Here is a 25,726-nt window from a genome sequence, read left to right as displayed (position 1 = left end):
TTTTAGTTGTCAAACTACTACAATTCTACAGGGTGTGGAGATTGCTACAAAATTAATAAAAAAACGTAATTATCTTTTAAAATACCCTGTATAACATTACAAATCCTCATATTTTAAGAAAGAAGACATCGAAGAGAATCCAAAAATGTAAAAATATACAGGGTGTCCCATTTAAAAAAACGAAGTTATAATCAACTTCCGGTATAACCGAAAGTTGCAAAGAGATGAAATTATTTTCATTTAATAGATCATCCTTCAAAACCCCTGTATTCCAATTTTCATGATTCTGTTGCCTTTAGTTCTCGAGATATTTCTAATAGGCCAGTTATCTGCCTCACCCTGTATATTGGAATATCTAAACCTATCTAAATACTATAATCTGAGTCAACGTGCTTTGGAACAATAAGACTGTGTGAGTTGCAGAAAACAGAACAGAAAGCATGGTACAGTGTAATAATATGGAGTACTTACTTACAATAAACCGACCTGCCATAGTTTGTTGATCTAACTTAAGCATTCGAAAACTAGAGTAAACGATATAAGTACATGAGTATTCTGAAAACTTCTGATTCTGATAGTGGCTAAAGTGACAAATACCAAATGCTTCGAAGTTGAAGTTTTATTGTTCGATATAATCTATAATGTTAATACATTTTCTCCAATCCCGTTATACTCCCTTTTTACTGTAATTCCTCTCTTGAAATGCTGCAAACTACAGCCGCAATGGTCTCTGGATCGGTTAGTCGCTGACCAGCAAGGAAGGTCTTCAATTATACCACTTCATAATACACATTTCGCAACTTCTCCATTACCGAAAGAAAATAGATGTTTTGTTTCTTTCGATTCGGGTCAAAATGATCGCTACGAAGGTACGAAGTACGGAACGATGCTCGGTTCGTTGCTTTTTTCAAGACCCCGTGCAACAACGTCGTGAACCTCTGTTGATCGCTTCGATGTTCGCGACGACTTTCGATACTGCATTCGGAGCATGTCTGAATCCACTTTTCGGTTGTACAGTTCGTGACCAGACATCTCGTAACACGACAGTCCGTAACCCGACAAATGGTAACGGACAATTCGTAACGGCGACAGTTCGTAACTATACATATTCATAACGACCAAGTCGTAACGTCAAAATTGAATTATGCTGTTTATTGTTGTTAACGTGGAAACTAATTTCTATTACAGTTAAAATTGAAATTACTTTTATCAATTTAACGAACGAGCATCAGGATATACATTTTCAACACATTTCATATTTCGTAAAGAAATAAATTTTGAAAATTGTCTTAAAATAAATATAGCCTACACTAAATTTACATTCAAAATGCAGTAAAAATAAACAAATAAAAGAAATAAAATCAAGACACGTTAAATTCTACTAGGAGCACTCCCGAATCATAATTTACAATGTATAAACTTTGGAATCATGATTTGGGATTTACAATGTATGTACATTGTAAATTATGATTCGGGAGTGCTCCTAGTAGCATTTAACGTGTCTTATTGGTTTGTTTATTTCTGTTGCACCTTGATTGTAAATTTAGTATAATAAATAAATTGTATTAATTATTATCATAGTAAATACATTTTTATTAAACTGTTTGTATTTGTTTAATTATTTTTCACACTTAGTTTTACTATTTTAAAGACACTTCAAGTTAAAAAAAATTTAGTTGTCGTATTAACAAGAATATATGGAAAAATATATGTGAAATGTATCTAAAAAGAAGTGGAAGAGCCATTACTTTTAGTATAGGAATATATGCAAAATGCATTTTTTATTAAATTCAGTAATACTAAAGGACCCCGCAACACTCCTTATGGAAAAGTGGTTCCGGTCAAATTTAACGAAACTTTGGTCAGTGATAGTCCTCAGTGAGTAAATTAAAAAAGTCCATGGTCCATGGCACCTAGGTCTGAAAAATCATTATTCTCGAGCTACAGCCATCTGAAGTTCTTAAATCCAGGTAATTACTTGGTTTACGTTAAGTGCACTAACTCACGCTCAAGTGAATAAAAATATCTATTACTGAAAGAAGACAGACTCATTTTCTTCATGCATATTTGCGTGTTGCATATGAATTCGTGGTCAAAAATAGGGCTTTTCATCGATTGTCATTTGTTTCGAGCTTCTGTCATGTGTCACATAATATTAATATATCTAAGTCATACGTCTTTGGTTTGTATCATTGATATATACCAATAACGTATGACGTAGATATATTAATATTATGTGACACATGACAGAAGCTCGAAACAAATGACTGTGAATGAAAAGCCCTATAGATGGATCGTATTTTAGTCTTCAGAAAACCTCCGAAAAGTCCTCAAGAACTGAAGAAGTGTGATAGAAAATGTGCTGCTAGAGTGACATAACAATTATCAAGTTTTCACTAAATATTTCACACTTATCCAATACCAGCACAGCAACAGTCCCACCTTATCTTTAGAACTACTGAACAGTGGCAGATTTAAATACATAAAATAGATAAACCCAAACTACAAGACTAAGTGTGCACTAAGTTCCCTTAATTTTCCTAATTGTTCAGTTAATTGGGTTGAATATGTCTGTCTATAGTAATTTTTATCTCGTGAACAGCCGTAGCGCAGCGGCATGACAAATGGTCTCATAAGCCAGAGCGCCCGGGTTCGAGCCCCGGCACAGACAATCCATTTTCATTTCTAAAAATGATATGAGCTGTTCAGCGTGCCTCGGAGAGTACGTTAAGCCATCGGTCCCTCTGGGCTAGTGTGTGTACATCGACACTAGTTACTTGAAACAGGGTTAAAGATGGCGCCGGAACCTGTCCGAAAGGATCTCCCCGGCAAAAATGCCATACGATATTATTATAATTATTATTAAAATTATTATAATTTTTATGTCAGTTAATATATTTTTTATGATTCAACAATTTTTTCTTTAATTCTGGACCGTGTTACGGGGGAATTCCCCTATTCCCCCTAAATCCGCCACTGTTTAGTAGTTTTCTAAAGATAAGGTGGAACTGCAGCTATGCTGGTATTGGATAAGTGTGAAGCATTCATAAAAACATGATAATTGTTATGTCATTCTAGCAGCACATTTTATATCGCACTTATTCAGTTTTCTGAGGACTTTTCGGAAGTTTTCTGAAGACTAAAATATGATGCATCTATTTTTGACCACGAATTTATATGCAACACGCAAATATGCATGAAGAAAATGAGACTGTCTTCTTTCAGTAATAGATATTTTCATTCACTTGATCGTGAGTTAGTGCACTTAACGTAAACCGAGTACCTGAATTTAAGAACTTCAGAAGGCTGTAGCTCGAGAATAATAGTTTTTCAGACCTAGGTGCCATGGACTTTTTAGTCTACTCACTGAGGACTATCATTGACCAAAGTTTCGTTAAATTTGACCGGGACCACTTTTCCATAAGTAGTGTTGCGGGGTCCTTTGCTAAAAAAAATAAATGTTAGTGTTACGAATTGTCCCGTTACGAATATTAGAGTTACGAACTGTCGCCGTTACGAAATGTCACCGTTACGAACTGCCGCTGTTACGAATTGTCCGTTACCATTTGTCGGGTTACGACCCAGGCAACCAAGTGACGTCAATAACGTCGAGGAAACGTCAGTTTTTGGTTGAATATATACACGTGTTTAAACATTACGTCGTATAAACGTCTTTTGTAGGTGATTTTAAATTAAGATTAATGACGTTAAAATACGTTTAAAAACACGTTTTTATTTCGGACAGCCCAAGTTTGACGTCACAAAAATGAGAGGAGCTTAAAGAGTTAATGCTTATAATGTAAATATTGACATGACATTGACTCCAAACTTCATTTATTGTTTACGTGCTTTGTGTGGTAAAAAATAAGACTTTTGGTGTTTTGGCGTTTATTTTCTGTTAATGAACTAATTATTATGTGTTGTTTACGATTCTTTTTGATTTAATGGACAGCGTTACGTTAAATTAAGATATTATGCTGGATAATAAATTATTTATTAGTTTATATGTTGTTTAAGTTCTGACACAGTAAGTATACCTATATAAAAAGTGAAAATTCTATAATGTTGCATTGAGGGAATTGTAATTTGATTGTAATTCTATGCATTTTTTTTATAAAGTCTTCCATTTGGTTTTACTTTTAGTCTATAAGCTAAATTTAAAATTGTAATACCAACAATGCCCATACGAATAATAATTATTGTGTATTTTTAAAACCATAAAGTGAAAAATAATCTAAAATAACGACATAAAAACTACGTTTTTGATATCACGTATTTAAAACGTGATAAAAATGACGTCAGTTGTGGTGGGACATATCCACGTGACTTTCGACGTCGAAAAAACATGATAAACTGACGTGGTTTGGTGATAATTATGACGTCTTTTCAACGTTTTGTAAACTTTATTTGTTTGCCTGGGGAACTGTCGCGTTACGAGATGTCATGGAGCCGTTACAGTTACACAATTATCGCGACGAGGTTCGGTACGCTGTTGTAGGTTTCCGTTCACACTTAAGTTCGCGAAGAGGTTCATTAGGAGGACGTCTGCACGCACTTTTAAAGGGAGTAGGCACAATGTAGCTAAATGAACGAAGTCCTTTGGTCACTTTTATCTTTTTTTTTTTGCTTTTTGTCCAATCTTTAGTGAACGCGTCATGTCGTAGTTTATATACCGTTTATATAAATCGGTGGAATTTTCGTGGCTTACTCGTAGTATAATGTTTTTCGATATTCATTAATACTTTATATTGAAGTCCAAATTCTGAGATTTGTCCAAATAATATAAAAAAAAACGTAATCGATAGAGAAAAAAGTAAAAACACAAAAAATGTTTAAAAGGTGGAATAAATAAATAAACATATATAGGTACTTACACAAAATATATTTTAAACTTATCTTCAAAAACAGAACTTAACAAATTTTAAAACTGTTTAAAATTAGCATATCAAATTATAACTTACATTAAAATTTAATATTTAACTTATTAGTTATAATGTACATAATATTTTCACTTATTTTTATTATTTTATATTCTTATACTTATATTTTATTACGTATTTATTTTCACTTTATTTACTTAATAAAATTTGAAAACTTTTAATATATTATTTATTGTATCAACATACACTGAATGTATACAGTATGCTGCAAATCAAATGAATAAATTCGTTATTTCGCAAGTCGGAGACTTTAGGGAAAAATCCTGAAATAGGTCAATTTTTATTTTTAAATTATGATTTTTTGACATAATATATATCATACTCGTTACGTCATCCACCTGGGCGCGATGATGTAATCGATGATGTTTTTAATGAGAATAGGGGTCGTGTGCTAGCTCCTTTGAAAGTTTATTCAATTCTCTATTCAGTAACATAAACAATAACATAATTATTTATACAGGGTGTCCAAAAAAATTTCTTTTGAATTAAATTAATTGTCACAAAAAGAAGAATGTATGTAATTTATTTAATTCAAAATACATTTTAACGCTGCCGGAACACATAAAAACATGTTTATTTGCCAAATTAATATTATTTTTCTCTTAAATTCAATGTTCAAGCTGCCACCCACGTGAATACATTTTTTCTGTTTTTTTTTTGACGGCAGTTAAATGTATTTTTAATTAAATAAATTACATACATTCTTATTTTTGTGTCAATTAATTTAATTCAAAAACATTGTTTTGAAACCCTGTATAATTAATTACGTTATTGTTTATAGTACTGAATAGAGAAGCTTTCAAGTAAGCTAGCACACGACCCCTATTCTCATTTACGAAAGTCATTAATTGCATCATCATGCCCAGATGCACGACGTCACTAGTATGATATATATGTCAAAAAATAATAATTTAAAAATAAAAATCGACCTGTTTCGAGATTTTTTCTTGAAGTGTCTAACTTAGGAAATAACGAATTTATTCCTTTTATTTGCACCATACTGTATACTGAATAAAAATTCATTCAATAATTAATATTATTATCAAGAGTCGACTCCATTATGCTAATAATAAATAATATACATTCTGAATTCACGGTGCATTTATGAAATGTATCATCCGTAAATAAGAGATTTTACTTACTGTACTTTTGAATAAAACCAAATTTAAAAATAATAATTTAAACTTAAATAATTAAACAAACATTGATACTAAATACTTATACTTATAGCAGTCATATCTCACTCCATGGTTTTTGGATCATCAATACCTCCATTAGTAATAATATAGGAAACTTCATTTTCCTCCAAATCTGGACTGTCATATAATCTGGCTATTCTTCTGTTGCCTTTACCTTTTCGCAAAGCCAATCTTGTGGTAGATGCATGAGCAAGAACATTTCCTCCGACTGGTTTGGGCAGATCTGGCTCGAGCTGTGCCGCAGAAAAATCAGAAGCTATCTGGTTAGTAATAAAAACTGCAACATTAAACTCTTCGCTGATTTTTTGCAGACGGGATAACATTTGACCAAGTTTTTGTTGACGATCGGCTATTTCTCCTCTGCCTGAGTAGTCCACACGGAAAAGCGCCATTATGGAGTCGACGATAAGCAGTTTAAAGATACCGCTTTCTTCATGGAATTTAGCGGCCACTCTAAAAACGAGATAAAAAAAAAGGTTAAACTAAATAAATAATGAATTAAAGAGGCGGGCAAGCATCTGCACTGATGAAGTTTATAACAGAAACATCGCTATCTGTAGATTATGCCTTGCCTCTGATTCGGAATGAAACATAAATTGTCTTTTAATTCACTTCTATCTTTGCTCAGATTGTGAGTACTAAAAACCTTTTCTCGTACCTTTTCCGACGAATGATTCGTCGTCTCTCTGCCTTGTAAATTGTGGAAGGCAGAGATATAGGATGTTAACCCTTGCAGGACCAACCTTTTATTAGAAACAGAGAGGACCAAGGAGGGTCAATAAATGTCCACACATAAATTAATCAAAAACGTGCTTCTTTATTTAAACTAATTTAAAAATAACACTTTTAATAATAGAAAAATTATTCGCAGACGTTAATGGAACATTTAAAAGATAATAATTTATATTTACTCGGAGTCTTCGGCTTCAGTAGAATTAGCATCACTGTCGAATACCGAAACATTTGACTTCTTTCTGTGCTTACCGCATACATAATTCTGGCTGGCATGTTGAACAAACCATGGTTGTTTTTGCCCACTTATTGGTCTTTTTTCTTTTAGATTTTTCTATTCTTTTTCTCATGAGCATCTTTCAGTGCGTCACAGCTTTTCGATTTCTTTCTAACGGATTAAATTGTATGTGACAGAAAAAAGGACGTCGGTGATTACACATATTTATAACATTTATTCTAGTTGTCGATAGATGGCACTATAGTCGAAAAAAAAATATTTACGAATTATATAATATATCTACGAATATAATCTGTACAATTTATAAGACTATACAAATCAAAGAAAATACCATTTTATAAATGCAATAAACACAATTGATTTGTTTTTATGCCCAATTGCAAATATAATGTGACAACTAGACAGATTTAACTATAGTGTCATGTTAGAATAAATGTTATAAATGTGTATTATCACGGACTTACCTTTTTTTCTATCATTTGTGAAGCACTGAAAAATGCTCATGAAAAGGACCATACTTTGCAACATGAATGGTACCGTCCCTTTCCATTTTGGGATGGTGTTGAAAGTATTCAAGGATGCCTTTTATAGTTCACTTTTAAGTTTGTATAAAAATATGAGGAAATAAATTAAAATATAGAAATGCTAATTATGGAATTTAATAGGGCAGTAGTACCTACGCCGACAACTACTAATTATTTGAGATTTTTAGGAACAAAGATATTTAGAAAATCGGATGTAATGCAATGTTGTGGATACTTTTTAACCCTCCTTGGTTCTTCTAGGGTTAATGGAGAGTGGTTCTAATAAGGAAAGTTTCAGATTTACAAAATCCACGAGGAAAATAAAATTCCTGTAGCTGGCTGTATGCCATAAATCACAAAAACACAAGATTTATTGTAAAAGGTATATTAAAAATTCTCTAAATAAGGGATACATTAAAACAGAACGTTTTCGGATTAAGAAATCCATCATCAGTGTTACTAAAAGTCAAAAAATAGCATGCCTGAGCCACCAAAATGTTTTGGGTAAATACCCTTTAAATGTTTACAGTTGTGTTATACCGGGTGTCCACTTATATTTTCCCCCATTTTAACTACCTATAACTTCTAAACGGCTCAAAATAGAAATATGCGGTTTTCACTGAAATGTTTTATTTTAGTAAAAGTTTTGTCTGAATGGATTGAACTTTTTATATCGCTTTCAAATACAAAAACAAAAATGGCGGATTATTGAAAAAAATTTTGTTGATTTTTTTTTAATGGAACACCCAGTATATTTTTTTGTAAATTGAAAGAAAGGTCCTTCACCTATCCAGCGATATAAAGTTTTTTAAAATCGGTTGTCAAATCACTGAGTAATTAATTTTTAAAATGGGAGGTGCAACATGGATATCACATAACATAATATCAATTTATGTGATTTCCACATTTCATCTCTCATTTTAAAAATTAATTGTTCAGTCATTTGACAACCGATTTTAAAATTTTTTATATCGCTGAATAGGTAAATAAACGTTTTTTCAAATTTTTAGGTAAATGACTATTTTTATAACGCTTTTAAATAAAAAATGGCGAATTTTTGAAAAAAAACGTTTTTGACTTTTTTTATTAAAACACCCAGTATACTTTTTTTAGCTTGAAAAATGGTCGTTTACCTATCCAGCGATATAAAAAATTTTAAAATCGGTTGTCAAATGAGTGAGCAATTAATTTTTAAAATGGGAGATGCAATGTGGAAATCACATATAATATCAATTTGCTTAGTCATGTTATTTAGGTATGTGATATCCACGTTGCACCTCTCATTATAAAAATTAATTACTCAGTGAGTTGACAACCGATTTTGAAAAACTTTATATCGCTGGATAGGTGAATGACCTTTCTTTCAATTTACAGAAAAATATATGGGGTGTTCCATTAAAAAGAAGTCAACAACGTTTTTTGCAAAAATCCGCCATTTTTTTTTCGTATCTGAAAGCGATATAAAAAATTTAATCCATTCAGACAAAACTTTTGCTAAAATAAAACATTTCAGCGAAAACCGCACATTTCTATCTTGAGCCGTTTAGAATTTAGAAGTTATAGGCAGTTAAAATGGGGGAAAATATAAGTGGACACCCGGTATTACATATTGATAAAAATGCTCAAAGATGTTGCAGATATACCTGAATATTACCAGTTGGTCATTGAACTTCAATATGTGAGGTTTTAATCCTCAAATTCCAACCACGTGGGAAGAGTGCTCCTGTGTTGCCCTCGGTAATATCCAGGTATATCCGCAACATCTTTGAGCATTTTTATTAATATGAAATATAACACAACTGTAAATATTTAAAGGGTTTTTACCCAACACATTTTGGTGGCTCGGGCATGCTATTTTTGGCTTTAAGTAAGTCTGATGATGGATTTCTTAATCCGAAAACGTTCTGTTTTAATGTCAACCTTATTTAGGGAATTTTAGATATACCTTTTACAATAAATCTCGTATTTTTAGATTTAAATTATTGTATATTATTATTGAAAATTAAATTAAAAAATGGAAAGTTCCCCACTTTATGGAAAATTTAACTTAATTTTTGTTTGGTTTTAAGACCTACTTTTCACAGCCCAATAGGTCCCCATAACGCTCGAGTAACTGCAAATTTAGCATACTTTCCTCCCCTACTATTAATGTGATTGGATATGTAGACGATACAGTAATTCTGTCAGATAATATTGAAGGTCTCCAAATTCTGCTTGATCGTATTCACGAGGTAGGAGAGGAAATGGGCATTAAAATAAACTCAAACAAAACCAAATTTTTAGTTTTTGATTCACATCCAGATGCAGAGCTTCAACTAAACGGAGTCAAAGTTGAGAAAGTTCACAAAATAAAATACTTGGGAACTGTGATAACGGACCAACTAGATCCAGGCATAGAAATAAAACGTTAGAATAGCAATAACTAAAACTACTTTTATGAAAATGTAATAATCATTTCAGTTTAGAATTAAGACAAAGAATGGTTAACTATAATTTAGAACTAAGACAAAGTTGGGTCTGTACTTTTGTATGGTGCAGAAGTGTTTACGCTAAAAGTATCGATCATGAACAGAATTGAAGTATTGGAAATGTGGATTCATAGACGGATGCTGAAGATACCCTGGGACAGCAAGAAAAACTAATGAAGAAGTACTAAGGAGGGTCAACTAAGATAGAGAACTGCTAAAGACTGTTAAACACCGGAAAATGTCTTAGCTGGGACATATAGTGAGGGGAAATCGATATAAAATATTACAACTGTCCTTTATGGGGGGGGGGGGAGTATGGTTTGAAATCAATATATCAAGCACATTTTTGTGAATTTTTTTCGAAGAAGCTATGGTACAATTATTTCATTTTTAAATTAAATAAGCATAGCGTACAATTTAAAGAATATTTAGAAGAAAATTCAATCCAAAATATTGAAAAGTAAGCCATTGCAAAATTTTGACAAGCAGCTCACAAAAAAAATAAATTTTGCGGTGGACATCAGAACTCGTCACTAGATCATACGAAACAAAAAATTCAAAAAGATTTAATTAGCTTATGAGTTTCACGAGGTCACAAAGTCGAGTTTTTTTATTTTTAATGATTTTTGAATTTTTGGTATCACTCAGAAATCAAAAAAATGAAATTTTTGGTAAAAATTTTGTGAAAATCAACAGATTTATTATTGTTGAACAAAAAATAAGCAAAAAAAGAAAAATATTTCGACGGTGTTACCTCATGTAATGTCTAAAGGAAATCTGTGCAAAATATCAGGTAGATCGGCTTAGTAGTTTTTCAGTTACAATGTCCACCGCATTTGAAAAAGCAGTTTTGAGAAAAATGCGTTTAAAGTTTTGACAACTGCATCTTCATCTTCTTATTTGTCTGCCAAATCGTAAAGTGATGCACATTGGAATATGTTTTTTGAATCGAGGAGTAATCTACAAAAGAGAAGGCGAACAGTTGTTTAACGTTTCTCACTACGCTCAAGCGTGCTGGCGCCAAGTCACGGCAAAGCGAGTCGAAGGTTTTGATATTCAACACGCTGTATCTCTGGTAATTTTACTCCGATCATTTTCAAAATTTTCAGAGAGTATTCTTGAAAGTATGCACTTTTATTTGAAATATTAAAAAAAATTAAATATTTCAAACCATACCCCCCCCCCCCCTTAAAGGCAAAATAGAGGGCAGTAGAAGTGTAGGAATAAAACACGTTTCTTGGTTAAAAAACATTCGTGAATGGACTCCGATATCAAATGCAGGACAATTATTCCATATTTATAGCAGAAGATCGAGAAGCCTTCGCAATGGTGATCGCCAACGTCGGATAATTCCGATATATGGCACGTGAAGAAGAAGAAAAAGCTGTAGTTTAAATATCTATTCCACTACCTACCTACAAAAAGCTCGAAATAGAAGTGGAAGATCAAATGAATAGAACAAACAGAGCTGCAGGTTGCCTGAATGAAAAAATATGAGAAATAAAATTATCGGAAAAGAAATGAAAGGCAGATTTACAAAATTGTCATCAAACTAATAATGACATACGAGGCAGAAACACGACTTGACACAGAGAGGACAAAAAGAATGCTAGAAACAGCAGAGATAAAAACGGTATAGTAGTAAATACGGCGAGAGAAGATTACCCAATAGTAAGATGATCAGTGGAAAGACCACGAAAACGATGGAACAACTTACATTGAAAAACAGACAGTCATCAAAACATACACAAAAAGAAGAAGAAGAAGAATGAAGAGCCTGAGCCATATAGCGTCTACAAGTTTTCGGGTGACAGTATTGTACATACGGTGTTTATAGAAATGTGCATCAAAAAGACAATGACAAAATTTTGGTTTCTCTATGAAAAAAAAATTGATTTATATATTTATTAAAGTAGTACATAGGTACTAGAGTCTATAGTCTATACTATAAATACTTACAAGTTTAAAATCTCGAACTGGTGCTCTGAGTTATAAGCTCTGGCATATAGAATATTTTCCATAACAGCAGTTTGGTCCAGATTAAATCTTTCAGCTATAGGACGTAACCGTTCGGGCCGGCTGTATTACCTAAAGCTAAGGAAAATACAAAATATTGTGTGGAAACAACATATTGTGTAGATGGTGTTTTTCAAGTTTAAACTTTAGATGTATTTTCCGAATAAAAAGTTATTCCTAACATCGTTCAATAGCTTCCAGTAAGCTCACCTAATCCTAATCCGCCATAGAAGAGAAGTCTCCTCTATCTATACATATGATGTATTACAGTTATGTTGCTATATACATACTTATTATGTATATAGCAACATATTATGTATTAAAAAAAGGATACAAAGTGTGTTCAGTATCAATAAACATGACTTTTCCTCCAAGATATCCATTAGCACCTGGCATCTGTGCTGTAACGCATAGGGTGTGGGATAATTGAGTCTTTCCTGTTCTAAATTCACCAAAAACTTCTGTAATTGACATCGATTCAATTCCGCCTCCTAATAATTTACTAAAAAATATATGTATATAGGATGAGTTATAACTCCTGAGAAACAGTGTAGGGTTACTTTATTTGGAACAAACTATGGCTATTGGACCAAATATTACTTAAGGGGATGGGTACTCGGCTGCAATGCTATTCAAATGGGGATTCGTTTTTTTCGAATCCTGAGAAAACTAATAAGTATTTTTGAAAAATTTAAACGCAGAATGAAAGATTACGTTATTAGCGAGGGCCGAAAGTCCCTGAGAACTTCTATAATGTTTATTTTAATAAGTTACAGGGGTGAAAAACTAAGAGAAAATTTAGTGTGATTTTTAATTTCAAATATCTCATTCAAAATAAAATTTTTATTTATTCTAAGGGACTTTCGGCCCTCGGTAATAATTTAGTCTTTCATTTTGCGTTTAAATTTTTCAAAAATATTTATTGGTTTTTTCAGGATTCGAAAAAAATGAACACAATGTCCATGGTAATATTTTCCAAATCTATCTTTGTCTTACAACGCACTCAGTCGAATAGAATATTGCCAGCATATTGTCAGTCAGACAGTGACGATCAGTGACAATTTTAAATATTTGACATGGCATCGGGCATCGGGAATATTTTGAGTTGTTGATTAAATAATATTGATATATAGTGTATTTGATAAATAATTGATTTAAGACGTGAACTTAATAAAAAGTTATTTATTGTGCATTATTTGTGGAAGATGCAAGCAGAGAATACATCACGATAATATATTCTGTGATCCAAGTATTTTGTTAAAGATGTTCAAAATTGTAAGCGTTCCATAGTAACAATATATTATTAAACTGAAAAAATTATCAGTAGTAATTGCACAAGAGCTCTAAAATTCTATATTAATTTTAGAGTTCGAGTGCAATTTGTTGTGATTATTTCATGAATAAAACTGTTCAAAACCAAAATTTTATTGTAATTTATTTATGTAAGTACAAATTAGTACAATTAAACACAAAGTTTTTATAAATATTTGACGATTGAAAGTCATCACTTTTATAATTTTTAAAACATTAATTGTCATTAATGTCACTGAACGTATTTTTTCGTAGCAACGAAGAAAATCTGACGTAATATACTTAACGACGGGCGATTATCAAAAATTATCGATTTAATTAAGATTTCTGTAGCTTTCTATTGGTCAGAATCTCCTATGAATGAAATAATCACATTTATTATCTGAATTAATAATTTGCAATTATACAAATAACAGTTATCCAAGAACATTCAAAAGCCATCTCTTTAAGTTAATGATGACATTGTCAGGTAGAATGACATTCTAGTAATGTTTACATATCCATACCAGTGTGAATTTTACTACACTTAATTTGCCGTGTAAAGACAGAAAAAGTAGGGATAGCCGTAAAATATTTGCGAATTATGTACCGATGGCCTTAATAAAATGTTGAAATGGTACAACATATCCATATAATCAAACATTTCAGTTAAAACATTTGAAATGCGATTTTATTCTTTTTTTTTTTGTTTGCTAAATATTTCACTGAGTATTTATAAATATGTGTACGTCATTGGGATCCTTCCTGAGAATCGTTGCGTTTCCTCCTTTTACGTTTACGTTGTCTCTCCATCTCTCTCTATTTTGAGTAGCCGTACCTCATTAAGTAAGTTGGTGTTTAATAACTTATCAGCTGTATCAGTCGATCTGATTTGTAATCGCCCTTGACATATTCTTTCCTCCAGTTTTTCTTGGTCTAACCGGTATCTTCATATTATCGGCACATGATTGTTATATAATATGGTCAATAAAGGAATTTTCGAATATATGGAACTGGTATAGTGGAGATTATATGAATGCTAATATTGATGAGAAAGATATGAGTTATCCAAACTCTCTATTGGAATCAAAAAGCACTTGTGAGGCTGAACAAATCAACGAACACAGAGGAATTTGAAATTTTAAGAGGGGTGCGACAGGGGTGTATTTTGTCTCCTGTGCTGTTCAACCTTTATGTGGAGAATATTTTTACAGAGGCACTTGGAGGCTTTGACTGTAGTATAAAGGTCAACGAGTACCCGATAAATAACATTCGTTACGTTGACGACACCGCGATAATCACAGATAACGAACTCAATATGCAGTTGATGCTAAATTAAATAAATACCGCAGGAAAAACATATTATGACAAGATAAATCTTGGAAAAACTAAATGCATGGCAATAAGAAAGTGCGTACTTTTAAGAGTACAACTGCAAGTAGAAAATTAATGCTCCAATCGAGCAAGTGAAAACATTCAAATACTTGGGAATGATGATGAATGACCAATGGGATCTTCAACAAGATATAAAATGCCAGATCGAACAAGCAAGACAAGCTTTTATTAAATTTAAACCTCTACTTATGAACCGCAATCTTTCCTTCACTCTCCGTTACGGAATGGTTAAGTTATACAGTGCGGTGGAATAAGTGTTGCCCCCCCCCTGTTAACTTGTTTATTTGAAGAATATAAGCAAAACGCTCGGACAGGTCGATTTTTAAACTAACCATAGTATATTATAGCATCAACGTTTCGAACGTTACGCGATACCTCTTCAGGTGACAGCCATAACTTTGATTTTTTTAAATGGGAAAGTACATCATCTGACACCTCATTTAAAAGCTCTTAAAATACGGAGTTCAAAAATGTATAATACTTTAATCCTGTTTGAGAGCGTAGGCGAAAAATTTCGGTCGAACTCTTTCTAAATGCAATCATTCTTTTTGAATCCTGAAAAAACCAATAAATATTTTTGAAAAATTTAAACGCAGAATGAAATATTACAGTATTCTCGATGGTCCAAAGTCCCTGAGAACTCCTGTACTGTTTATTTTAATAAGTCACAGTGGTGGAAAAAGGAGAAAATTTAGTGTGATTTTTAATTTCAAATATATCATACAACAGAAACTTTTTGTTTATTCTAAGGGACTGTCACCCCTCGGTAATAATCTAATCTTAAATTCTGCGTTTAAATTTTTCAAAAATACTTATTAGTTTTCTCAGAATTCGAAAAAAATAAATGCGTTTAAAAAGAGTTCGACCGAAATTTTGGACCTGGATCTTAAAAGCTGTTAAATGAGGTATCACATGATGTACTTTACGGTTTAAAAAAATCAAAGTTATGCCTGTCACCTGAAGAGGGATCGCGTAAAGTTCGAAACGTTGATGCTATAATATACTATGGTTAGTTTAAAAATCGACCTCTGCGAGCGTTTTGCTTATATTCTTAAAATAAACAAGTTAACAGGGGTGGCAACACTTATTCCACCGCACGGTATGGATGGTCCATATTGTTATATAACGTAGAAACATGGACGTTGAAAATATCTTCCATTAAATAAATTGAAAGCCTTCTAAATTTCGACGTTTTGCTAAGAATGTTCCGTATACCATGGACAGATAGGGTGAGAAACGAGGAAGTCTTAAGAAAAGCATATACTGAGAGAGAATTGTTCAACTTGATCAAGGTACGAAAAATTGGATATCAGGGCCATATCCTGAGTGCTGAGTGGGAAAAAATACAAAATTACAATCCCTGAAATAATCATCCAAGGAAAGTAGTCCAAGTAATTAAGCTTAAAATAGGACAAAACCTCGCAATTTTTACAGAATGAATCGATTTGCTTGAAAATTTGAGAATAAGTAGTGGATAGTACAAGGATCAAATCTATATCATGCCAAAAGGCGCTTTTACCATGGGGTGGTTGCCACCCCATCTCGGGGGTGGAAATTTTTATTGTATTTTGACCGCAAGAGTTGGTAAAACGTTCATTATAAGCAAAAAACGTTCTATACATTTTTTGATAAAATTAATAGTTTTCGATTTATTCGCTATCGAAAGTGTTGGTTTTATATCGAAAAAATCAATGTTTTTAATCAGTTTTCAGCTAATAACTCAAAAAGTTTTCGTTTTATCAAAACAACTTTACTTAACCAAAATGTACCTTTTGAAAAAATAAATAAAACCTTTTTTTATTTTTTTAAGACCAATAGTAATCGAGCTATACTTTATTATATTATGTTGGCTCTTCTTCGTCAAATGCTAAATATTGTAGTTTCAAAGTCAAAGGACGGGAAAACTATGCATTTTTCGAGAATAACTTATTGAAACTAATTTAAAGTATTTAAAAATGTATCTCCAGAAATAAAAAAATCTCTAGCTAAAAAAATTAAGTGACTTATAATGAAAAGAGTCAGTCCCTATTTTTTTCAGCAAAAAAGTGGTCGTAAATAACCCCCTAATCACCACCCGAAAGTTTGTCATTGAACTAATTTGATTTTCTTGATTTATGTATTGTTAATAGGTTCTAGAAGTTTTATCGGCTTAGAATGATTAGTTTTAAAAAAAATGGAGTTAAAAGCGAATAACGGTTTTTGTAGTTTGGTAAAAAATGCCCTTTTCTTCAGAATAGAAATATTAGCATCAGAGATACGAAAAAATATTTAAATATGAAATGATAGCTTATTTAATTCCCAAGAATTTGGTTTGCAACAATTTTTTTTACGGCAAAAATTGAGTAAGCTATTGACAATTAAATCTTGTAATATCATGCAAGAACCACCTTTACCAACCTTTTTGTGACTGAGAATCTTAAAAGGATTTAATATTAATAGCCTTATAGATCTTGTAAGACCCTACAAAATTCTATTTTAACAAAACTTTCTAAGATAAAAATAAAAAAGTTACGGTTAAACAATCAATATATTTTTTTGAAAAAAAAAGGAGAAATCCAATTTGAAGCATAATAATGCAAGTTAGCGGTGTTTTTAGTCACTGGACTTATTTATTTTTCTTTATTTATGTATTATTGATAGATTCTAGAAGTTTGACTGGCTTAGAATGATTAGTTTTTAAAAAGCTGAAGTTTAAAGTGAATAACGAATGTTTGCAATTTGGTAAAAAATGCCATTTTCTTCAGAATAGAAACATTAGCATGAGAGATACGAAAAATATGTTTAAATATGAAATTGTAGGTAATTTAATTCCCAAGGACTTGGTTTGATAAAATTTGTTCTACAAACATTGATTTTTAGATACAAAACTAACACATTCGATAGCGAATAAATCAAAAACTTTTAATTTTATCAAAAAAATGTATAGAACATGTTTTGCTTAGAATGAATATTTTTGTTAACTTTTGTGGTCGAAATATAATAAAAAATTTCCACCCCCGAGATTAGGTGGCAACCACCCCCATGCTAAAAGCGCCTGTCGGCATCATACAGGGTGAGTCATGAGGAACTGTACATACTCCTACCTCGTATAGAGGCTCCTATGGGGAATAACAAATGACTATGACTATTAAAAAGTGTCTGCTCCCCTTGTTTAATAATATACAGGGCTAGTTTCGCATTTTGACAGAAATTTATATCCGTCATAATTTTTGAACGGTCAGATCGATGTGCCTCTTATTTTGGTCAATCGTTACACTATTACCACCTAATCAACTGATTTATTCAAACGAAAAAAATCAGGCCCAGCTTTAAAAAATTAGTTCGTTTGGGTCTTAGAAAAAATTTCACCCTGTATACGATTTTTGAAAACTCTTATATTAATTTTACAAATTAGACAAATAGGTAATTAAAATGACATATTTATTTTTTTCCCCACACGATTACTTAATTTTTTATAAAAAATCCAATTTGACTATGAATTAAAAGTTTGGTAAAAAGTTCTGTCAAAAGTTTGGTAAAGTCAACCATAGATTTCAAAAAATTAACTTTTATTACAAAAATTAATTTTTTTTAACAAATATTTGATTTATGTTACCACCCAATCAACTGATTTATTCAAACTTGAAACAATTCAGGTCCGGCTTTAAAAAATTAGTTCGTTTGGGTCTTAGAGAAAATTTCACCCTGTATACGCTTTTTGAATACTCTAATATGAATTTTACAAATTAGACAAATAGGCAATTAAAATGGCATATTTATTTTTTCCCCACATGATTACTTAGTTTTTTATGAAAAAATCAAATTTGACTATGAATAATAATTAAAAGTTTGGTAAAGTGAACCATATATTTAAAAAAATTTACTTTTATTACAAAAATTAATTTTTTTGAACAAATATTTAATTTATGTTACCACCCAATCAACTGATTTATTCAAACTAGAAAAAAATCAGGCCCGGATTTAAAAAAGTATTTCGTTTTATTCTTAGAAAAAATTTCACCCTGTATACACTTTTTGAAAACTCTAATATGAATTTTAAAAATTAGACAAATAGGCAATTAAAATGGTATATTTATTTTTTCCCCACACGATTACTTAATTTTCTATTAAAAAATCAAATTTGTCAAAATTGGAATTTTAACCTAAAAATAAAAAAAAAAGATGAAATTACGGTTTAACTCGCTACAACGCAACGTTCCATTTTAAATTTTTTTTTCTGAAATTTTTACAGCACATATCTCTTACCATTGTGAAGACTATGACAATTGTTGTAGACTTTCAGTCTTCTTCTCGTAAAAGTTATGAATTTTTAAAAATAAAAGGTGCAGATTCGTCAATTGCAAAGTTAAATCGCAAAAATTAAGTGAAAAAATTTAAAAATTATCTATTTGATCACGTCTATGTTAAACTATAAAGTCCAAAGAGTAGTATTATGGGGAGTTTTAGATCTAGACGTGTTATAAAAAAAATGGTGAAACTTTTAATTTTAAGAAAAACGTTATTTAATTTTTTTTTATTTTTATGGTAAAGTTGCGATTTTGACAAATTGGATTTTTTAATAAAAAATTAAGTAATTGTGTAAGGAAAAAAATAAATATGCCATTTTAATTGCCTATTTGTCTAATTTGTAAAATTCATATCAGAGTTTTCAAAAAGCGTATACAGGGTGACATTTTTTCTAAGACCCAAGCGAACTAATTTTTTAAAGCCGGACCTGATTTTTTTCTAGTTTGAATAAATCAGTGGATTGGGTGGTAACATAAATCAAATATTTGTTTAAAAAAATTAATTTTTGTAATAAAAGTTATTTTTTTAAATCTATGGTTCAGTTTACCAAATTTTTAATTCATAGTCAAAGTTGATTTTTTTATAAAAAATTAAGTAATCGTGTAGGGAAAAAATAAATATGTCATTTTAATTGCCTATTTGTCTAATTTGTAAAATTAATATAAGAGTTTTCAAAAAGCGTATACAGGGTGAAATTTTTTCTAAGACCAAAAGGAAATAATTTTTTAAAGCCGGACCTGATTTTTTTCTAGTTTAAATAAATCAGTTGATTAGGTGCTATTAGTGTAACGATTGACCAAAATAAGAGACACATCGATCTGACCGTTCAAAAATTATGACGAATACAAATTTCTGTCAAAATGCGAAACTGGCCCTGTACATAATTAAACAATGGGAGCAGACACTTTTTAATGGTCATTTGTTATTCCCCATAGGGCCTCTATACGAGGTAGGAGTATGTACAGTTCCTCATGACTCACCCTGTATAGATTTTGATCCATGGACTACTTATTCTCAAATTTTCAAGCAAATTGGTCCATTCTGTAAAAATTGCGAGGTGAAAAGCTTTGGTTCCTGGACTAAAGATTGAGGGCTAGAAAGGAGTAGGTCGCAAACAAATTAGTCTAGGCGCCAGAGGGGTCACCGTGTCATATTCAATTGTGATGGACAAACTCAACGGTTTCTTATGGATTTTGGCTGCTGATTACGAATTTCGAGGGTGGATTTCGATCCGATTGGTCAAAAAATTGTTATAAACAATTTAATTGTTTATAAATTATTTATAAGACTCTGGCTCATAAACTAAAAGAGATGAAAAAGAATGTTTCAAATAAAATTTGTTTCTTAATAAAACACCAAGAAAAAACCGTTTACTAAACTTAAATCTAACAATTAGAACTCAAGATATTGTAAAATTAGTGCACAATGTAAATTGCAAATTGCAAAATACGTATTTTTCGAAGCTTTATCGATCGTAACTCGGCTTCTGCGCATGCAAATGAGTCTTAGAAGGTGTCGCTTTAAAGCTTAGTTAACAGGCTTCCAAACAAAGTTTGTTAAATTACTTGATCTTTATTTGTTTTAAAGTTATACCCGTTTGAAGTTACAATTTTCTTAAAAATATTGTACATTCATTTGTTTATAAGGGTTTCAAGCAAATTTGAGCTATAGACATTTATACTTTAATGAACAATAATGATAGAAATACTCAAAAGGAACAATTTGAGGTTATTAAAATGTTCATAAGTTTATTTTTGGCCAAGATGTCGATATTTTAATGGCGCGCGCTATGAGGCGCAAGATCGGTTCACCGCGTAAAGGTTCACGCGCTAACTTCTCGATGCAAATTATAATTTCTATGTATACATACGTTATCTTCATTTTTCATTTTTGAAGATCCTAATAAAATTTTATCATATAATTCTTATAATTAAATCATCATACTGTACCTCGTATCACCTTTCATTCTATTTACTTTGTCTTCTATTTTTTGCACTAAATGAGAAAAAAACATTAAAAACTAATATTTCAGAAGTATAACTAAAAAGTAAGTTGATATTATTTATTAATACTATTTTTACAAACATTTTTTTCATGCATCTGCAAATCTGCATAGAGAAATACAGGGAATATCAGCTTTTTTACATCTGCATAAGTTCTTAGCGAAATTGTAACAGTTACATGGTGGTACAAGTCTGTTCTTGTAGGCAGTAAAACTAAAACTTTTTGAGGCTTCAGTGTCTAATTATCTATATGATATCCATATAAAGTGGATCTAGTTCTTTTGCAGCATCATCAAGGCCCGTCAATTGTGTGTATGCCGCCACATCATAAATGCTCGCTTTATATGCAATGATGATGCTGCAAAAGAACTCGATCCATTTTTATATGGATTTCACATATTGGCTCATTTGCTTGCGTAGAAGCCGAGTTACGATCGATAAAGCGTCGAAGAATACATACTTACTTGACTGTGAGCCAATCTTGCGCCTCATAGCGCGCCATTAAAATATCGACATCTTAGCCAAAAATAAACTTACGAACATTTTCGTAACCTCAAATTGTTCCTTTTGAGTTGTTTTATCATTATTGTTAATTAAAGTATAAATGTTTATAGCTCAAGTTTGCTTGAAAGCTTTATAAACAAATGAATGTACAATTTTTTTGAGAAAATTATAACTTCAAACGGGTATAACGTTAAAAGAAATGAAGATCAAATAATTTAACAAACTTTGTTTGGAAGCCTCTTAAGTAAGATTTAAAAGGACACCTTATAAGGCTCATTTGCATGCCTAGCAGCCGAGTTACGATCGATAAAGCTTCGAAAAATACTTATTTTGCAATTTGAAATTTGAATTGTGCACTAATTTTACAATATCTTGAGTTCTGATTGTCGGATTGAAGTTTAGTAAACGGTTGTTTCTTCGTTTTTTATTAGGGAACAAATTTTATTTGAAACATCTTTTTCTATTTCTTTTAGTTTATGGGCCAGAGCATTATAAACAATTTATAAACAATTAAATTGTTTATAACAATTTTTTGACCACTCGGATCGAAATCCCCCCTCGAAATTCGTAATCAGCGGCCAAAAATCCATAAGAAACCCTTAAGTTTGTCTATCAGAATTGAAAATGACACGGTGACCTCTATTTGGCGCCTAGACTAAAAATGTCATGGCTATGAAATATAAAAAACTGGACAGGCATAAATGACACTACCGAGCTTTTGCATGCCACAAAAGACACACGTATGACCATTAAGATAATTCGCCAACGCACTATAGGTTCACGGCACCATAAGAGGAAGAAGGAAATGGAGAGACGTCATGCATTGTTAATCTCTGCAAAGTACATATTATGGGAAATCTATAGTTTTATTTCACCATGCGACACAATATCATAATCTGCTGATATTGTGTCGCAGCTTGGAAGGAAGTGAAGAGTGAAGTGACATTATGCATTGTCAATCTCTGTTAAGTATGCGAAAACTATAGTTTCATTTCACGATGCGACACAACATCATGATCTGCTGATATTGTGTCGCATACTAAAAAGCATGGACAAACAAATTCTCTGCAATGAAGGTGTCATTTATAAAAGTTGAAGGACAGTATAATTGATCCGACTTACACCTTTTTGAAGGTTTTAATAGAATACATTGAACTGCTTCCTTCTTGGATGCCGTGAACATTTGTCCCTGCTACGAGAATCACAGAATCGTAGGATTGGGATGCAGCAAGCGCAGGACCGATGATGACTCTATCTGATTCTGATTCAGCCTGGGCGACACCAAAACACTTCTGATAGAGCAGTTTTAAGAAGATCTGTTAAGTTTGTTTTTTTCTTTTCATTACCAAGAAATTTATCTTAAAATAAAGTTGGTACGATGCTCTTATTAAAATTGTACCTCTGTCGATTGGTGCTTTTTCATTAAGTTTTGCGGTGGAGGAGAGGGCCGATAATAAATTATTAAGGAATGTTAAGACAATGATAAATTTAGTTGAACTGGTATGAACAAAAAAATATACAATAGAAAACTAATCCTAATGGTTCGTTTTTATCATATTCTTACGAGTATTCAAAACCCCGGTCAAATTTGGAATGTTATAAAACTCAGATAAATTAATAAAATTAAACAAATTTGTAGTGGAAATTATTCGCTGAAAAAAACTCTATAAAATTTCTCTGGCGCCATTTTATTGTAAAATTGATCAGAAAAAGTTATAATGCCCGAAATGAACATAATTTGTTAAAAAATTTTCAGTTACCTATTTTCTTTATAACTTTTTTATTCTCCATCATTTTACAATAAAACGTAATATGAATAAAGTTGTAGACAACTTAATTTTCTACAAATAATAATTTATAAAATTTTCTGTAGGGTTCATAGTTTACGAGATACAGACAGCGGATACAGCACGAAGATCTTTTGCACCTCTTTTCCAAGATGGCGGCCGGGGACAAAGATGGCGACCCCCACATAAAAAAATAACATTGGGTCCTCTAAAAAATGCAACCTAAATTTAACTTTTCAATAGACTACATTTTAATAAGTAATATTTTTTGTCCAGTAACCAAATTTTTTGTTTTAAATAACCTAAGCCTTGTCAATCCCGAAATAGTTCTAACTCACCCTGTATATTTAAAAAATTGCATACGAAAGTTATAGCTTACAATCAAATTATATGTAGGTAGTAGGTTGTTTAATTAATAATATCAATAAAGTAAATCCAGTTTATTAGTACAATTTTTTTTAATAATAAGTAGTAAAATGTACTCACTCCAGATGGGAACTTCCAGTATGAAGCTTAAAGACTTGCTTTCTTTGGTCAGAAACTTCCAAAGCAGTCATAAACACATTGCTTAAAGATATCTTGCAACACGCCTCTTTAATTTTGTCAATTTTTTCCTCGGTAATTCCTTTTATTTCTAATAATTTCTTTCTCATTGTCATTTGCAAACCTTTGATTGTATTTATTCCCATATTCTTAATGGATTTTATATCATCCTCGCGTACACCGTGTTCGGCTAACAAATCAATGTCTTGAAAAAATACTTCGTCTTCCTCATATTCCAAATTTTCAAATGATTCTACTTCAGTACTGACTTCACTAGAATTTACTTCCATAGCATCTCCTGCAGCTACTTGTTTTGCCTGGGGTTTTGCCAGTGATGCTTCCATATTTTGCGATAAATTTGTAACGTTACAATTTTAATTCTATAGGTACCCACTAAACTTGTTTACTTATGACTTATAATCTTTTGCACTTTATAATCTTAAAACTTTTAATTTTGCAATTTTAATTGTTCACCGACTAAATTGTTTACTTCTAACTTCTAAATAAAATTTTAAAATGATTGACTTTTGGTGGCAATTGTTTTTTCAGGTTAACAACATTGAAAGAATAAAATAATAATTAATTATTAGAATATGAAACTTTTAAAACTTTGGAGGGTAAAGTTTATGTAAATAAAAATTCTACTATTTCTATTTATTTTATTAGTGGCATTCAATTAACATTTTACAGTAATTATAATGAAATAAAAAAATATTATATGATTTTAAATAATGTACATAATCGTTAACGTTGCCATATAGCTACGCAACCAGTAATACTTACCAACATGTTTACATATTTACAACCTTCATAAATTTATTCCTAAGGTCTTGCATTAATTTGTTATGCAATATTCTTTTTTAATTTTAATAGGAGTTTATAACCTCATTACTACCCATCTTCTATAGGTTCTCAAGATTGTTTTCGTTCCTATTATTATATTATTTTAATTAATATACTTTGCCAACGCCCAGTTAAATTCTATTTTTTATATATTTGTTATCTTCCAATATTTTCCCTGTCCTCCCAAAAATAATTTTGTAATTGTTTTTCAAAAATTTAATTGCAAGTGAGTTCCCCTGAACAACGTCTAGTTGTGCATCAATTTAATACAATGCGTTAACCCATCGATCATCTGCGAATGTAATACCTACTTCCCTGAAGCCTTACAGATATGTAACACAGTTTTGGTTTTTGAAGCATGCGAATAACAACTTCCTTAGCTTTTAATGAGGCTTCTTCATTTGGTTCCGAGAATTTTGTATCGAATAATTTTCTTCCCATGTTTTGTGCACAAAATGAATATTCGTTAGATAAGCTCCCTTTCTACTCTACATCTTTGCCTTGGAGTGAATAATCAGATGCTTTAGTAGTTAATTCATCATTGTATTTAACATGTTTTTTCTGCATTTTAGTCATTTGTTCTTGTTACTATAGTCGAAATTCAATAGGATTGTCAGGGTATCGCTCAAAATTGATAGCCTCTGGAGGGGCCTGAGACGAGAGATCGAGTGCAGTTTAATGGTGGTGTGAACATTTTAAAAAAGAATGTGTGTGTACTTTGTACGCACGTAAGAAATTATACTTCTATTATATAATTTCAAAGAAATAAATATACTTAACAGGTTATTTGTATTTTATTTAAATATTAAAGTAACTTTCTTACCTACCACTTTTAAAAAAAAATTTATTAAAACGATACCAAAAATTAAAAAAATATATGGATCATCCGGGATTTGAACCCGGGACCTCTCCATCTCCGGTCAAACGCTCTACCACTGAGCTATATCCCTTTGCTTT

The 25,726-nt window shown here is 31.4% G+C and overlaps 1 protein-coding gene across 1 annotated transcript; it reads right to left on the bottom strand.

Moving 5' to 3' along the window:
- Positions 1-5,012: 5,012 nt before the first annotated feature.
- LOC114327292 (meiotic recombination protein DMC1/LIM15 homolog) lies at positions 5,013-24,440 on the bottom strand. The gene is made up of 4 exons (XM_050646621.1): positions 23,870-24,440; positions 12,452-12,619; positions 12,061-12,180; positions 5,013-6,592 (listed from the first exon to the last, which is right to left on the bottom strand). The coding sequence occupies exons 1-4, from the start codon at positions 24,268-24,270 to the stop codon at positions 6,181-6,183; spliced, it is 1,101 nt and encodes a 366-aa protein (XP_050502578.1). The 5' UTR covers positions 24,271-24,440; the 3' UTR covers positions 5,013-6,180.
- Positions 24,441-25,726: the final 1,286 nt, after the last annotated feature.

This window comes from Diabrotica virgifera, chromosome 3, assembly GCF_917563875.1.
Source record: "Diabrotica virgifera virgifera chromosome 3, PGI_DIABVI_V3a".
NCBI lineage: Eukaryota > Metazoa > Arthropoda > Insecta > Coleoptera > Chrysomelidae > Diabrotica > Diabrotica virgifera.
The sequence above is the reverse complement of the archived record's forward strand: the minus strand, read 5'-3'. Positions and strand labels throughout refer to the sequence as shown.